This window comes from Amphiura filiformis, unplaced genomic scaffold (assembly GCF_039555335.1).
Source record: "Amphiura filiformis unplaced genomic scaffold, Afil_fr2py scaffold_25, whole genome shotgun sequence".
NCBI lineage: Eukaryota > Metazoa > Echinodermata > Ophiuroidea > Amphilepidida > Amphiuridae > Amphiura > Amphiura filiformis.
Window position 1 is genome coordinate 1,365,506 of NW_027305489.1, and position 18,627 is coordinate 1,384,132.

At 36.4% G+C, this 18,627-nt stretch overlaps 1 protein-coding gene across 1 annotated transcript in view; it reads left to right on the forward strand.

Annotated features, from left to right (window-relative positions):
• Window positions 1–18,627, forward strand: part of LOC140143639 (ankyrin repeat domain-containing protein 17-like) — a 65,009-nt gene that overhangs the window by 13,810 nt on the left and 32,572 nt on the right. Inside the window, 4 exon segments of the mRNA XM_072165455.1 lie at window positions 3,820–3,967; window positions 13,090–13,252; window positions 17,073–17,217; window positions 17,966–18,113. Of these exon segments, the coding sequence (XP_072021556.1) occupies window positions 3,820–3,967; window positions 13,090–13,252; window positions 17,073–17,217; window positions 17,966–18,113 (604 nt within the window).

Here is an 18,627-nt window from a genome sequence, read left to right on the forward strand (position 1 = left end):
AAAATAATAGGTTGTAATGTTCATTGACCCTGAAGGGCAAGTGGGATTTACACCAATGCATGGATCATAATCTTAGTACCCATTGCTTGAACCCTTTCTATACATTTCCCACCACTGCTAATGCTGCATCGCATTCATGTATAAATCTCAAGCCCTATGTGGTGAGTTCACTCATCTTGTGTCAAGTGAACATGAAGTGGTGGCTGCTATTTTCCCACAACTGAAGGAAATGTAGTAATACTGCCAAGCATATTATGTTAGTACCAGGCCCGTCGGAAGCAAATTAAAAGTGGTACGGCCCACTTTGGGGGTCTGGGGGTGAAAACCCCAGCAGTTTGAAGGGCAGAGCTCATTGGTTCAAGGAACAAACCCAAGCCCCATAGTTTTGAAAATGAAAAGCACAATTTCAGGGTAAGTTAATTGGACTAAACTTAAAAACTGCATTCAAAATAAAATGATCAACCATAAAACATGTTACCAATATGCAGTATACATGATATAATTAATAAAGTCGACCTCAAAAAAAAATAAAATAAAATGTAAAATCAGCCATTCAAAAATCACCGAAGTTATAAAGTTATCATATTTATAATTGATCCTAATTTCTAGCTCGGTAGATCCAGGACTGCTTCCCTCTTGGCCCCTCAGAAATAAGAAACTTTTGCAAAATGAAGACCTAATTGAAGCGATTTGGTGGACCATTTTGTCACTATTAGTGTGTAAAATTTTAGTTTGAAAAAGCTGAAAATTTGTGAAATGAGGGGCCATGGAGCCTTTCGTTCCTATTGTTTAGGCCTATAAATTGTTTTAAACATAAATTGGCAAATGTTGGAAGCAGGAGCGAAAATGACCACTTGTTTTAGTTGTTTATGCACTATGCAAGGGGGTGTCTGAAGGGGGATGCTCCCCCCTCAGAATTTGGAATTTTGCAAAATGAAGACTTACTTTAAGCGATTTGGTGGACCAATAATTTATCACTACTATAGTAGGCCTATGTATTGTACAATTTAGTTTGAAAAAGCCGAAAATTTGTGAAATGACTGGTCATGAAGCCTTTGGTTTCCATTGTTGTAGGCCTATAAATTATTGTTTTAAACATGGGTGCTCCCTCAGAAGTTGGAAATTTTGCAAAATGAAGACCTAATGGAAGCGATTTGGTGGACCATTTTGGCACTAGGCCTATTAGTATGTACAATTTTAGTTTGAAAAAGCTGAAAATTTTGTGAATGGCAATTTATAAATCATGAAAAACTTTGTACAAGTTTTCCCTATTATTGTCGTCTAGTGACTTTGGTGACAAAATGGGGCCCTGCATATCGGCGGCCCCAGTAATTTTCACATGCTTTTTGTAGATGACACGCTTCAAGCAATGCTTAAAATAATTGCATGCCTATATTATCATGATAGGGGCTACTGCAATTCACTGTGCGTTTTTAGGCACGGACCTACTCAATTTGACTTTTTCACTCCTTTTTAAAGCTTTTTTCTTCTTTCTCTTCATTTCCTTTTTTGTTGGAGGAGAGTCCGCCCCCTAAACCGTGTCTGCTGTAAAGTTAGTGAAATGAGTCCAGGGTGTTGGAAGGGGGCAGCGTCCCTTTGCTTAGGGACATTTTGCATTTCTGAACTCAATTCGCGCGATTTGGTGCATGCATACTTCTTTCTTTCTTTCTCTCTTTCTTTCTTTAAATCCTTTTTCTTTTAAAAATTTTTTAGGCTGAAAAGTGGTGGCTGTACTGGCCGTGGCAGTTCCGCGGGCCTGGTTAGTACCATACATTGGAGAAAGAATGTTGTTGTTATGGTTGAAGTTCAGGAAAGACTCAATTGGTGAGGAACAAACTCAATAGTTTTGTTAGGGAGTGAGTAGGTTAAAAATGCATCAAATGTTTCTCACTTCTGTAGAAGTTCTGTACACCTGTTTTGTACTAAGTACAATGTATTTAAGTCCTGCATGTACATAGGACCTTTCATCAAAGTTTCACCTGTTTATGCTAGCTCTTCACAGTTTTTCTGCTTTTGATGTAGTCGCTCATTGACCCACCCCCTTGTAAGTTTGCATGAAAACACAACCACAGACACACATCCACTCCCAACATACATCTCCCCATGCACAGATACCTGCAAATCTTCTGACATGCATTGTATGAAATACTGTCTGGCTGAAACAGTATTCTGTTGTAGTGTGCATGCAATATATTTCCTTAATATTCTGATCACTTCACATTGTTCAAAATTTTTAATTTGCTACTAAGCTTTTAAGGAAGAGTGATTGAAATTTTCTAAGATGATAATTTGTGAATGGCAATTTATAAATCAATGGTGAAAACAATGTAATCAATGTGTAGCTCATCTTTGTCAGCAGTGAGTGTCAGAATTATTGAATTGCAATTTGCAGCAGCTAAGGAAAGTGCTGTCACTGAGGATGCCTGACTGCCTTACCAATTATGCAATGTCATTGCATTGAAAGTCTCCTTGTCAAATTGAATTAGTAGAAAGGTCATAAGACCCAATGAATGAATGAGTGGATGGATGGAAAGTCTGAAGACAGTATGCAAGTGTGTGTTTAGGTGCTTGTGTTTATGTTGTGTGGGGGTGTGTGTGTGGGGTGGTAGGTGGAGGTGTGTTGGGGATGTGTGTGTGAGTGAATATGATTGCATCAAATGAAGACAAAACAGATTTTGACCTGCAACCTGGGACTTGTGTCCAAGTTCCAACCTTGGATCATATGACGTTCCACACATTTCTCTTTGTTAAGTTGTGTTCACATTTTGAGTTAACCCGGCATAACATTGAATAATATTCCACAAATATTTTCCCTACTCCTCCTACAGCGTGTCCACTCCTAGCCTACCATTCTTCTTGCACTATGCACGCCCAGTTCCATGGCGTAAACATCAGCTATCACTTCGGTGTTTCTGTGATCAACCACATGAAATGTAATTTCTTAGTTCCGACCCAAAAAGATCAAACATACATACTCCAGGCGCCAGGTAGAGATTACATGTAGCTTACCACTCACTCTAAATTTTGTCAGGAGTGAATTGTCGGATGTACTCTTGGTGGAACTTACCCTGACCATTGTTCACAATGCTGCTACTCCTAGCAACTTGGCGCCGACCAAGTTCCACCGGGTGTACTTCCGACGATTTACTCCCGACAAAAAGTAAGGAGTGAACACAGCTTTTAAAAAGGCAAGAGCTAACAAAACAATAATAAAATGCATTTGAGTCCTTTTAAAAAGTTATAGCTGAATTTACACTCATTTTTACACTTGAATTAGCTGATTTTACCGTTTTGAAAAGCGATGGGCAATCACTTATTTTTATGATGCATCGCTTATTGCTTTTGCATACTATCATAAAATATGTATGTCAATAATGGTGATCACATTTGCAGACAATTAAAATATTTAAAATACCACTAATTTATACATCCATTGATGTTGATAATTTGTTCAATTTTTCACTTCCGAATGTTGATGATTAAAAATAAATTAATTAGCAAAATAATAAATCCGCTGTTAGACAGTTGACAGTTTTTTCTTCTCGTAAAATGATATCCCTTTTGCAAAAGTGATGTGTTACCATTGATCAGCTCAACACTCTGAAAACAAAATAAACCCGCAGCATGCATGCAATTCGCTTTTCTGCAAAAGTGATTAATATAAATTCAGTCTATGTCTCCCGTTGAAGTTCTTATTGTACAGGTCTCAGTCATTTGTACAAACAAGTGACATTACATCTACTTGTACTATTACATGTATATCTTTTGGATAACACACACTAAACCTTTGTCGTCTGTATCCTATTTTTCCCATTGCAGGTTGAATCCTTCATTCTAGACCAAGAAGAGCTTGAAGGAGCTCCAATATTAGACACCGCATCTAAGTTACTACAATTTGATAACGCCGGAAACCCGGACTTGAGGGCAGTCGATCCTGAAACATTAGAAGCCCTCTTTGAAGCTGCTGGTAAGGGTAATATTGATGTCAATGAGAATGGTAAAACCTTTTTGTTTTTGGCACACAGGCATAGTCCTGTGAGTCTGTTTGAGCATGACATTTGGAGGGCATACCAGTGGCATAGATTTCTTTTTGACATTGGGGGTGGATGGGGTTGGAAAAAAATACTTGAAGTATAGTGAATCCAGCACCTTTTGGCGACAGAATAAGTTTATGGTACAAATGCGTGCGAAATGCGCGAACATTTGTGCTATTTTGAAGCTAAACTGATGAAATACGGTGCAAAAAGCGGAATAAATGCGCGAAAATTTGCACTTTTGGGACTAAAATGGGCAAATATGAGGTTAATTTGGTCAGAAGCCTATATTCAGGTATCAACATTGGGGAGGGATGATTGTATGGAGCATCCTCCCTGGCAAAAGTATTGGGGAATTTATCCCCCCGGATCTCGCCTATGGCACATACAGTATTTGTTTTGTTATTTACTTGTATTACTACAGTACATGTTTACTCTTTTGTCCTATGGATGCCCCAATAGACGAGAGGGATGGCAGGAGTTTTCCCAGTTTTGGCCATAAAACAAACTACAGTGTACTTCTTAGTTATAAATCTTTGAGCTCAAAGGAAATGAGTCAAGTAAGCCAGTAATCGCAATGATCGCATTTATATTTCCATCTAGGTCTCTCGGTTCTTCAGTTAAGGCCAATAATATATATCGAAACAAAAGTTTTGAGCACTTTTCTCCTACCGAGAAAAATCTTTCATGAGGCAAAAATGGTCCAAGTTATATCAAGCCTTGGGATCGCCTCTCTTTTTTCTCAATATTTGACAGGCTCAAACAGTGCCAAACAGCGCTAGGTCGTACATTGTACCCTCTTCTCGTAATTTGTCCACAGCCTTAGTTACAATGAAAGTGTTAGCAGTCAAAGTAAGGTTATATAATAGGGAGCAGAATTAGGGTTGTTTCAAGTTTTAGGGTTAGAGTAAGTTGGCCAGGGTAAGGTATGGTTAGAGGTAGATTTTAAGGTAGAGTTAGAGGACCAAGTTGAAAACCAAAACAAGCCAGCGCAAGTATGCTATCACTAGTGGCAGTTAGTACATAATATGGCTCCGGGAAAGAAGAACATTAAAATTGGCAGAATGTGTGAAAAAATTACTTGCAGTGAAATTATACTGGACATAACATTGTAATGAAAAAGAACACATCCATGGGTTACTGTTTATTATGGAGGACACATCTTTGGTGCAATAAATTTGTGCTTTTGTGCACCAAAGAACTGATGGGAATTTTAAACACCCCACAAAATAGTTGTGAATCATGTAAACAATAGAATGTAGAAATCAAGTTGAAATGTTCCTCTGTGTTAAAACACAAACATTTTTTTTTTTGAGATCTATATCAATTGGTCATTTGTAACATGAGTTCTCTAGAGGGCAGTGTGTCTTTGTAGTGCTTTTATATCACTACTCATTTCACATGGCTTTTGAAATTTCTAATGGTTTTGCTGGGACTGCCTTTTGAGGAGAGTGAGAGCAATTACTCTACTACTCGCCTTAAATCTGATATAGGAGAGTGATTTTTTTAGCTCTCCTTATACTCTGATTAGCTCGTAACAGGCGGGCCTTATAACATTATGGATTGATATAGAATGGTGTACATACAGCTGTGCGCAGCACTTACACGAACTGCGCTTTGCAAATTGTGTGACTGATGCACGTTTTTGTGAGTTTACGCGGGCGAAAGTTGGGTCTTTGTTGTCTCGTGTAGTAACAAAAACCGAATAATTCTCGCCTATTATGAGCTCATCATAGTATATTTGACCATTCTCTCCTTATATTCTATTGTAAATGCTCTAAACAGCTCTCCTTGAAGGCTCCAGAAGAGCTATTTAATGCTCTCTTGCAAATTTCAAAAGGCAATGTACCTGGTTTTGCCTTGATTCCATATTCTTTCCTGACCAGCAAGTGTAAATGCGCTGGTCTTCCCCCCCTCCGGGAGAAAGGGAAAAAACATTGTTTCAGTTTGTGTGTATAATTTGTTTGCTTAGTTTTTAAGGGTTTTTAACTGTATTTAGCACAAAAATGGTTACATGTTCATGTAAAAGTAGCTGCAATAATGAAACACAAGCAGCAAAAATATAAAGTGGTAAAATAATTTCAAGTACTATAAAACTAAGACATGATTAAATGTATGTATATCTGCTCAGATTTAAGATTGGTTGATTTCACCTCAAACTTACAATCTGTTGTACAGAACAGATACAAATGAAATAGATGCTATTATTGTATTATATTTAGAGGAAAAGACCAAAATAACTAGTGTTTTTCCTTTTTCAGTTGCAGCTTCCTGTAAAAAAAATAATTTAAAATAGTAATATTTTGGATAATTTCTCTACACAATGCATGCAGATATGCAGTATGTATGAGACCCATAACATCAAAAACGGCAGTTGTGTCCACTCGGTCCCCAATGAGGGTGTTTACAGCAGCATATTAATATCCAGATTTGTACACACACAGTCGGCAAGAAATTAAATTGAAAATTATAATTTAGGGAAGAAAATCACAATTGTGTGTCTGATTACAGGATGTTCACTTGTGACCTTGGACATCTCATGTTTGCATCATGGGCTATTCCAGTTGAAATCCATACACCCCTATAGAAGACATGATCTTAATCTCCCACACAGGGGGTGTAGATTTCAAATGGAGTCACCCATTCAGGTAACCCCATTTGAATTTCACAGTCCTTGTGTGGAAGATTAAAGGTCATGTCCTCCATAGAGGGAGTATGAATTTCATTTGGAATAGCCCAGTTGTACATTGATCAATGTGTATGTATTTATATGTATCATACATTACACTGCTATATTCGGTACAATATTTTCCCTGCAGATGTTTACAATTGTAAAATGTTCTTGATCCAAATTTGATTGAATCTGAAGCGATCCAAAGCAAACAGGAATTTTATATGGCCTGCTTTCATTGGCTGAATACTGAACTGGGCATTCAACTGCTTTGTGATTGAACCAGGACGATTGCTTTGCTACATGCATTTTACCTAAAACAACATTCATGAAAATGACCTGAGTCAGACACAACTATTTCTATGCATGGGACAAACATGTCCCCTTATTTTAAGATGGTGTGTGACCAGATAGACAGCTTCATTTCCCGATTTTTCGCATCAAAACTGAGTATTTGGTATCAAAAGAAAGTTCATATTTTTCCTCTACACAGGTCAAATTTAACACTTGTGATCACTGATCAGTTTCGTTTATATGAACAAAAATGTGGTGAATTGTGGTAACCACATCAGAAGTGTATAGTAGTATCCTGTGAGATATTGTTATATTTTGGCATCTCATATCAAAACTGCTGGAGCAAAACAGATTATTTGATTGGTAGGCCTCAAAATAATATAGAAAACAGAATTTGAAAAAATCTGATATTTATGAATAAGAAACCTATTTTGAAATGTAACCAAATTCCTGGTTTTGTGGCCATATAATACATGATACATTTGTTGAATCAGTGACCTTTGATCTATCTACTCATAGTATATTACTATACAAAGACAATGGAAATTCAGACAATTTCAAAATTGTTTACCATGCCATCAGAAATTGTATGCTATCAGAGATTAGTGAAATGTTAGCTTGTGGTTCAAGTCCTCTGAAAACTGCTGGTTTTTTTTTTGGTATAAATTATGCAAAATTTTAGTCACTTTCCCCAGTATGTTGTAAACTTGTATAGGAAACTGCAAGGACATATATCAATTGTTCATTTTGGCAACTTCCACAATGGTCTCAATTTGCAAAATAAAATTGAGGTTAATTTACTTATTTGCAGAGGTCATAAAACGGTGAAACTATTAAATAAAATTCATAAAGTTAATTTGCTGCTTAAGAGAACATGTATACATATAATTTGTTAGTTACAAAGTATAATTGGGGATTTTGTGTAGCAAAAAAATGCTTTAATATAGTGTGCAAGTGCAATGTATGTGGGTTTCATTGGAAATATTTGTGAAATTAATATGTAGCCAAAATACATTTGATAGTGATACCTCATTCTTTCCATATTCTTCTCAGTAAGATGGGATTTTACCATTTTACATTGGTACAAATGTGTGCCAGGTTACAAGCTGATAACAGTAGGGCCTATAGATGTATATCAGTTTTCATGTATATCTATTTTTTTAAAGTGCATTCTAAAATTGGATTCTAAGTACAATTTACAGTTCTATAGTCCCAACTGACCCAGATTTGTGCGTTTTGGGGATTTTTTTAGCTGTAATGCATGTGAAATAATTGTTTTTAGCTGTATGCATGTAAAATGAGCATTTAAGGGTAGACGAGATAATTTTGGTTGAAGCAGCCAAAAAATTGAAAAAAATAATGTTATGAATCAAGTAGAAATGAAGAAATAACAAAGAATTATGAACCAAAGCTATACCCACAAAGTTTGTTAACAATTGTTAATGGAAAATTAAGCCTCCGAAACGACAAATATCGAAGTCCGGTTCTCAAAAATACAGGACTGTTCACAATTAAAACTGATGTGGCAGTTTTTACTGAGCATATGACTACATTTTCAGCATAAGAAAAATTATCCATGAACTAACTGAAGAAAACACAGGGCTTTACAAAAATGTTACTAATTTTGTAGTACATATCAAAAAGGTCATATTTGGTCATGTTTTTTGAGGTGGGACCCAATTGTGTCACATCTTGCAATTTGTCAAAAATGAACTCCTTTTTTGTATTTCTGATTATATTTCAAAAACTTTTCACCCAAACTAGTAAAAGTATACATTTTTAGAAAGCATATATTGTCATGATTGCAAATCTGTAAAGTTTGAGTGGATATACAGGGTGTACCAAAAAATATACAGGGTGATTCCATTGAAAAATACAGAAAAATTTAATTTCTTTACCACTTCAATATTTCTACATAGTATATTAAATTGGAAAATGAACTTGATATTTGCAATGTACACAGTTAGTCCTTTCATTAAATATATAGTTTGCACTATATTTGTTAAGCCCATTGTGTTATACAGGGTGTGAAAAAAGTTGTATTTTAAATTTTTTAATTTATGTAAAATTTCCTAAGTGCCATTAAATTTGGAAAATATATTCAATATAGTTTAAAGAATTGCTATAATATCAAATTTAAATATCCAATTCGTATAGGGTGTTCCAAAAATCAATATACAGTGAATAATTAGTAACAAAGGTACATGTACACGTAGGCATATACATGCACAAATAGCCTACATCAATAAACTTTTAACAATAACCAGAGATCAATATGTCATCAGATTAAATCCTTTGACTGTAATTAATAATCTCCTTTGAGAAGATTTATTTTATATTTCAAATATAAAACAATATTGAAATTTATTTCATATGCATGCAAAATTTAAAGCCCATTTTATTGCATGACCCACATTCCACTTCATTAATTAAAAGCTTATTAAATCCTTAATTACCGGTACTAAGTTTATTAAGATTAACTAGGCAATTATAGTTATAGAAAGTTAAAATATAAGATTAACATTATGCAAATGCATTTTCACTTCTACTAGGCAACAAAGTGCATAAATTTTATTAATGAACACCAACTTCCCATTGGAATTACACAGAGCTCCTCCGCTTCCGGCTCCTCCACTTCCGGCACCACCCCCGACTAATTAACTTAATTAAGCTGTTGTAATTAATTACTACATTTGTTTAATTATATTTGTTATTAATTCATTAGATTAATAATTTATCTTCAAAATAAGACCAAAACCATTTGTTCATGATGAATTTTAGCAAAAATATAGGAATAAGAAGACAAAATGATTTAGCAAAATGTGACAGCACCACCTTTTTTAGGGTCCCAGTTTAAAAAACATGACCATTTATGGACATTTTAGCCTGCCAAAACTGAACGCAGTAACTCCCAAAGATGATTATGCTACCCAAGGTAGCTGCTAACCAGTGGCGTAACTAGGGTTGGTAGCGCCCGGGGCAAGAAACCAAATTGCCGCCCCTACCCCGCCCTCCCCCCACCCGAGAATATCTTAGACGCGGGCAGTGTTGTAGCGCCTCCCACTTCCCCATTCTTGAAACAATTGCGCGCTGAGCGCGCAAAATTTTGGATAAATAAGGCCTACCACTAATTAATTGTGGTTACTAGAAGTTGAAAATCGGTCTTAAAATGTTATTTCAATTGATTTTGTGCTGAAATGCGCGCGAACATTTTGACCTTCATCGCTGGAGGGGCGCAGAATCGATGCTGAATTGGTCAATTTGGCACCCCCCCCGAAGGGTAGCGCCCGGGGCACGTTGCCCCTCCCTGCCCCCCGGTAGTTACGCCACTGCTGCTAACTAGATGACTATTAAAATGTGGCCAAAAATCATAGCTTTATTAGACCACTACGGATCAAAGTGTTAAAAATCCAAAGTTACCCCCTTCACCGTGAAAATGACCATACAACCAAAAATACATACGTATACTAAAATGGAATTGTAGCAATGTATTTGATCATTTTGAAGCTTCATGCAGTATTTGGTTTGTTTCCGTATTTGGTTTATTTCGCCTGTTTACTCCAACAGAATTTAAGAATGATGTAATAGACCCTACAATGTATATCAGTATCGTACCGGTACAAAGCCATGGAGTTGACCCAAATTGTATACCGTTCAATATGTGAAACCATACTCAGACTCTCGGAGACGGTTCAATTGTAATCTTTCGTGTGCTAAGTGGCTGGCCTGGTTGTATGTCGGATGAGTTAGCTAGGCTATCCAGGCAAATCTATCGTCTTTCACATACTGTATTGACAAATCTGCCTGTCATGCCCATTATTATAATGTAGGCCATTCTAACGAGGCACAAATGAAGTGAAATTGAAGACATAAAAAACAGCATTTAAAAATTAAAAAATAAAGTGGTAAGGTGTATCCGTCCTGCTATTTTAATAAAATATATGGTTGGATGGTCATTGCAGAGCATAATCTGCCCATGCAAAAGGGAACAATTGCGATTGTTGTATGACTATGCATTCATTATGTGTAGTGAACGGATGACCCAAGCCCTACATATGAGGTGTGTGCATTCATTAGCTATGGCAAGTATAGGCTGCATATTGAATGTAGATATCAAACAGTTTGGATTCAGGTGCAACGAAAGAAAGAAATGTGTGACATTTTGATAGTTTTTGGAAGCAAGTGGTACATGTATGTAATAAACTCTCATGTGGAAAAGATTCAAAAGTAGTTGACTAAACAAGATGGTAAAACCAGACTGCAGCTGAGGTTTTAACTTTAGGGTTAAGTTTCCTCCTAATCTGGTTGCAATTGTAGTGTTGGGGTATCTAAGCAGAAGCAGAAGCAGAAGACAATGTAGGCCTATAGTTTTAACCCCATAAGAACTACCTGCCGATTGGCCAAAATGAATATTGTGTCCAATTTTGAACCAGTCAAAGGGGTATTAATAAGATCATCTGCAAATGTGCAGCCCTCGAATTAACCCACGGCACCGACAGCATATTGCCGTGGGTGCCCACCCCATTGCCGCAATGCCCTCAAAATATGTCCTTTACCGACGGCAGTCACTTGCAGTGCCCCTAAATGAAGTTGCCGTGGGTGCCCTAGCCGCCAGCCCTGCCCCTTCATTATAAAATCATTAACAAGTACTGGTTAAATCCCAGCAAAATTGTGGAAAATTAAATCGAAAATCTTGAACACGATCGCTATTTTGAGTATCGTAACCCAGCTATCAATCACAGTATACACAGTAGTTTGTTGTGAATTAATATTCATTACCCCTACGTAAGCTTACATATTCAGCCAATCACATCGGCTTATACATTATCTGGTTACTAGAAATCTGACTTCATTTTCTCGATTGGTCAGAGAAATACCTTCAACGTACTATCGACCAATCAGAAACGCTGTTAGTAACTATAGCTTCCTCGACCTCGTGTTGTGAACAAAATCTGAGCGCTGGGCAAATCAATTGTTCTCTCGATTATCAAACATTGACTTCCCATTGCAAACCGATGGCGATACCCTTCCGGTATCGTCTTATCTTGTACATGTGAGCCCATCTCTAGATATGTTTTGCACTTGCACGAAATAGTTTTTATCCCGGCGAATTTGATCAATATTATTACCAAAGTTACAGCTGTTTCATCGCTACATTTCGAGTCAGTTTTGCAGCTCAGAACTAGGGATCGCAAAATTTAAGTAAATTAAACTGTATTATAAAGCAGGTTTTTTAAGCAATCAAGTTAGTTTTAGTGTAAAGTTGAGAGTCGAATTTTACTTTGGTGTTGAATTCAGCTGACGGTAACATGCATCTATTCGCTTTTGAAAAATTGCCTTGGTGCCCTTCTCAAATTGTTAACAGTTGCCTTGATGCCCTTTTGAAATATTACAAATTGCCGTGCTGCCTTGCCTTTTCAGTGAAAATCCACGGCAATTATCAACTTGCCCTAAAAAGTTGCCGTGCCCCTTCAGATCCTTAATTCGAGGGCTGCAAATGTGACACGATCTGGTCCATGGGGGCCAAGCCAAAGGAGGCATTTTTGAAAATTGAGTTACTGTAATTATTACATTATACATACAACATGGTATCATTTACTGAAAACGGCAAAGGTCTAGCATACTTGGTTCTAAAGTTATGTAGTTTTTTATATCAATTTTCTTATGTATTTTATTGTTTTTTACTCCATATTTTTATGAAAATATGATATCCCATTGTTAAGATATTTTAAAATAATGTGTTTAAGTGCCCGCTTGAAATTCAATGTAATCATTGTTTAAAAAAAAAAATTAATGCCACAGGCCATTCTTGTTCTATCCATTCCCAATCATAAATAGGCCTGTTCATCATCGTAGTGGTTTATACAGATTATGTCATATCTTAGTTACTGGTTCATCCTTGGTTTGCACACCTGTTAGCAACTCATTGACTTTGTGTTGTGATCATTTTGATTGTGGTTCCGAACAGATACCATAAACCAGTTGACCTGATAAAGATCAAATTTGAAGTCACACTATGACGTCAAATAACATAAAGAATATAGCCATCTCTAACCACCATTCCTTTTGTTTTGTCATTTCTTATAATAGGTATTGATAAACTGACCACAGCTGACGGTAAAGCCCTCACAGACCCTGAGATTCTTGGGCGACTGACCTCATCGGTGAGTTCAGCCCTTGACGAGGCGGAAGCAGCTCTATTTCGCATGAGAGCAGAGAATGCTGGCTCATTTGTAGGCCAAGGAGCTGAAGGGTAGGTATCCCCCTATTTTCCTCCCTCTAGTTTTAAAGGTGTGTGGCTTATTCGGCAGCCTCATCTCCCATTTTCTGTCAAAGCCATATTGTAACATTTGCTGAGGAGGACACCCTCAATTTGGTCAAAATTCTGTTTTTACATGATTGTAATAAGAAATAAAGGGTAATGCATTATCCTTTGCATGCAAATAATGTGTCCAAGGCAGTAAAAACGTTAATAATGGGTGAGGACACATTATTTGTGTGTAGAGGATAATGCTGCACCTTTTATTTCTATTCTATTACCACAAATATAGTGCATTTTAAAGAGAAAATATCCATTTTTTTTTGCGCTAATATTTGAAGTTGTTTACCTCAAGGTGGAGCGCCTCTGTAGCGTAAAGCGTAAGTGATAGCGAGTATTGCAGAATTATTGAACACGTAACCAAGCGTAATGCTTTGCGGAGAGTGCGTAACAGCGCTAATATAGTGCATCACGCTTTGCTGTGCGCTGTGATGCGAGAAGAACATATGATATAGTTTGTTGCCCTGGCCACTTTATTGTTAATTAATGGTCTTTCACGTGATGCGTTTCAACAAATCACAGTGCGCAATTTTGAATAATGGGTCGTGGAGGTAATAGAATGTACATTAATGGGCATAACGCATCAAAAGGACCAACTGAGTCATGATCTAAGGAGTGGCACGCATTGACGACATTAGCGTTGGAATTAAATTGTGATTTTCTTTACTTTATCTCAGTTGTTTGGCTCAAAATTAAAAGGGGACATCTGATATTGAAAACTAACATTTTGTGAAAAAGAAATAGAAATCTATATTTAGATTATGGTTTATGGCTTAAATATGGCTTAAATAAAAACTGAGATTTTGTTATCAGAAGAAAGCTTGTATTTTTCTCATTGGCCCAATTTAATGCGCAAGATATGTTTCATTCAGATGATTTGAATAAATGTGGTAAAAAGGGGTAACCACCACCTGAAGTATGTACTATTGTGTGGGCATTGTTATGCACGTTTTTTGCTTCTCATATCAAAACTGCTCAAGCAGTACAATTTAAGGACAGATTGTTTTAATGGTAGGTCTCAATATAAGATGGAAAACAGCATATGAAAAAATCTGATGAACCACCTTTAATTTATTTAAAAAAAGAAAGTGGACTATTTGAAAGCTTCCTGCAATCACTGTTTATAAATTACAGGGGGAAATTGTGTAATACAGGATGTACATGAATTTAGAATTGTGTGCAAAGTTGCGTTGGTGGTGTTCAGGATACTTTGTAAAATACAATTAAGATAAAGCAAGTATTTTTACCACCCACAATTATACATTTTGTATAAATGGATGACAACTAGAATGAGCAGAAAAATAGCAATCTGTCATTTAACAAAAGATCCCATGTTTTCTCAAGTTCACAGCAAGAGACAGTGAACATGGCCATAATATTTTCTGTAGATATTATAATCATATAATAATGTGCTATATGTGGATGTTCAATTAATTGGTATCCAGTATGCTGAATGGATATTGGTATAGAGCTGCACATTCTCATTTATTATATACCAGTATGAATTCAGTTTACACTTTAATAATAAATATCAGTTCTGTCTCATTAATCTCCATGCATGCTCACAAAACCATACTAGAGATTAGGACATGCCAAGATTAACAAACAAACAAACAAATAAACAAACCAAAAACATCACTCACCATGTGGATGTAACAGTATTTAGATTAAAATAAGGGTTTTTTTTACAATTCTGTGTAGAAAGTGTGGCAAGTATGGCACTTATTGACAATTTCATCAAATTTTAAATAATGAGACCAAAATTTGTCACAATGTTTTACATAATTGGCAGCATACAAGCTAGTTCAGTGTTTTCTGTAATTGTGTTATTTCTTTCTTGCCATTTTCTTCTTCTTTCTTCTTCTTCTACCGTAAATTCTAGAATATAAGCCACAGCTTATACTTTTATTTTTGGAGCTGTCAAAAGTCAGTGCGGCTTATACAGCGTTATGGCAGTAGAATTCCATGTACAAGCATAAATATAATGCGATCAAGCAAAATCAGATATTCAGGTATAGCCAAACAAAGACAATAATTTCTGTTGTTGCATTGTTTTGGAAACACTTCAACTGTTCATATCTTTGGAACTGTTCAATTTCAATGGTTTTCTGCAAAATGTAGCTTTGCAAATGCTGTATACAATCATGTAAAAAACTAATAATTGAATATGCCCGACTTCAGACTGATTTTGCTTGATCACACCACATATGCCTCTTTAGGAACGTTTTATTTATGAAGAGACTAAAAGCAGACATCCTCATAAAACAAAAAGGCAGACATCCTCCACAAAAACAGTACAATAGATTGGTTTTACAATAATGCACTCTTGTACAGCCACCTGTATCAGTAATAAGTTGCTCAAACTCCACTTAATGTTTTTTGTGGAGGATGTCCGCCTTTTGTCTCTGGTCAAAAAAACCTTATTTAGAGGCATGTATGCTTTAAGGCCAGAGTAATGGAAGACACATTCGTCCACGCCCGAATTTGAGATTTCTTGATATTTATCAACACTAAGATGTATTCTTTCACTTGAAACTGATAAAATACAACTTGTTAATATTTACACGTATTTTTGCTTGATTTATTTCACTCTTTTCAACTCTAAAAAGTCACATGGCTCAAGACAGCTTAGTAAATTGGCGGAAATAATGAGTCAGAAATGCGCGAATGCGAATATTGTGATTACGTACATTCATAACGCCGGCGCAACTGTGCTCGTATGTCCAACGATCAAGGCGCATTCTGCATGTTTTTAACGCCGGCAAATGCGGTGTAAACAAAACACAAATTTGCAGTCAAAATGCCACTTAGATTTTTTAATTATTTTGAATTTTGGCGCACTAAAAGCAGACATTATAAATTCATTGTTGCAAAAAGATGCATATTAAGACCATGCACCAGTTACAGCTTTTACAAGCGTGAAAATCTTGCCGTTTTAAAATATAAGGACATTTTGTGCATAATTTTGACATTTTTTACTAAAACGTCGATTTCTCATAGTTCACTTTTGACAATATTGCACGATTTTTGTTTCAACATTACTCGAAAAATATGCAAGCAAAAGGTAAACTTTTTGCACTATCGTTTTGAGTACATCAAAGTCTAGGAAAGGTTTTCTCATTTTTTCAAAATATTTGTTTTAAACAAAAATATACACCATTATGTGCAATTTTTAGCTGAATAGAATGACAAAATTTTTTCACATGTTTTTTTCAATATTTCGACAAAAGAGACGAATTTCAAAAAAATAAAAAAACCTTCCCCAAGTTCATGTCTCTTCTTCATTAAAAACTAACTGATTTTTTTTTACTCTGAACTGATTTTTTTTTAAGTTGTCACAAAAATATTGGGGTAAAAAGTGATTTTTTGTGATTTTATCAAAAACTCGAGATTTTTGAAAAAATCTGACGTCACCATGGGATTCCTTGACTCATTTCCTTTCCAAAAATGTATAGTTTTATATACTTTGGAGATACAATTCAGAAATAATGATGCTCGAAAAGGTCCATGTTCTCTCCCATTACTCTGCCCTTAAGACAGAATTCTACGGTATATTCAATTCAAAGTATTTTAATATGTCAACATATTGATTCTGACAAAGATGTGCATTAATCTTGTTTATTTAAATGAGTTGTCATCTTTTATGGTCTAGTCAATCAATTGCATAGTAACAAATTCTTTAAATTCCTTGAAATGAAAAATGTACGATATCGTGGGTGTTTGGCAAATCTTTATTTTATGAAATTTCTTTCAGAGCTGCATTCTTTGAAGCCGGGGTCATAGACGAAGCTGGAAATTTGAAGCGAGGGCCTGACGATAAAGCTCTCCATGAGAATACAGAAGAAGGAGAGAGCCTACTTTCGCTTGATTGCTTAGGCGGATACTACGAATTAGCACAGGTAAGGTAGATTTTGAGATAGAAAGTTAACGTAAGAGCACTTTTTAAGAGCAGTTTGTTTAAGACTACAGTTTTCACACTTTAGTTCTACTTGTAGTAGTACTCGGCAATAAAATTCTGTGAGAATCAAATCATATTGTCAGCGATATTCAACATTTTACTGCCTCCCTCGTACAGGACTTCGGTCCATCTCTTGGCTTGTTCCTTTCATATAAAAAAAAAAAAAGAAAAAAAAAAGCGCAGTGATTTATAGTGCGCTACGCTTTGGCACAACGCCTAGACGTTGATCCACAAGCCTCAGCACACTTTACAGGTTGTCGCTGACCACTATGGCCCCACATCATTCCATAAACCATTAAACAACAATTCAGGGACTTTGCTGCTTCAAGAGTGCACACCCTGGACATTCCACAAATAACCATCGCAACCAGGATCAGCTTCCCGAGTTTCGTAGGGGTTACAACGAGACAAATTAGCAATGAGTTCCTTGTCCAAGGGAATTTCAAGCTAACTCAATTTTTCCACGAGAGCATACTAGGCACCACCAGGGTTCAAACTCGCAACCTCTCGCACCATAGTCGAACGCCTTATCGATTGAGCTAACTTGACTGCTACAGTCATAGGTTTGTGGTAACATGACATCTCAAATTCTCAATGTTTAGAGGAAGTGGCAACAACAAAAATCACAGGTTGATCTTTTAAAAAAGAAGTGTTGATATGATTCTAAACATGATTTATATATTTTCTAGGTGCTATTAAAGATGAACGCCAATGTGGAAGACAGGGGTCATAAGGGGGATTGTACCCCACTGATGGAAGCAGCTAGTGCTGGCCATGTAGGTGTTGTCAAACTACTACTGGAGTATGGGGCTGATATCAATGCAACATCTGCTGCAGGTAAGTAATTCATACATCATGGGGCAGTACTAGCCTCAAGGCTTATATTAACCAGACACCCAGGCTTTTTTTACCCCATAGTTGCCCAGTTTTGGCTCCTGGTGTATCCAATATTTTACACTACAAGCTACAGGACCAGAAGCCATCTTTGGGACCAGGAGCTCATTTTAATAATAATAATAATAATGGAGGGTTCTTAGTAGGTGCACAATCTTCAAAAGAACTCAAGGCGCACAAACAATAAAGACAAACAAGTTACATACGTGAATCCGGAAAAGCACGACGAAAAAGATGAGTTTTAAGTTGCTTTTTGAACTGAGTAAGCGAATGTTTGTTACTGAGGCTGTTTGGAAGCAAATTCCAAACAGCCGGAGCAGCGAAATGATAGGAGCGTTCACCAGCCGATTTCAGATTAACACAGGGAGATTTCAATAATCATTTTAGCTCCTGGTCCAGGCATACTTAATATAAGGCCTGACTAGCCTCTAAAACTTGGGGGTCCAGGGAGGTGTCC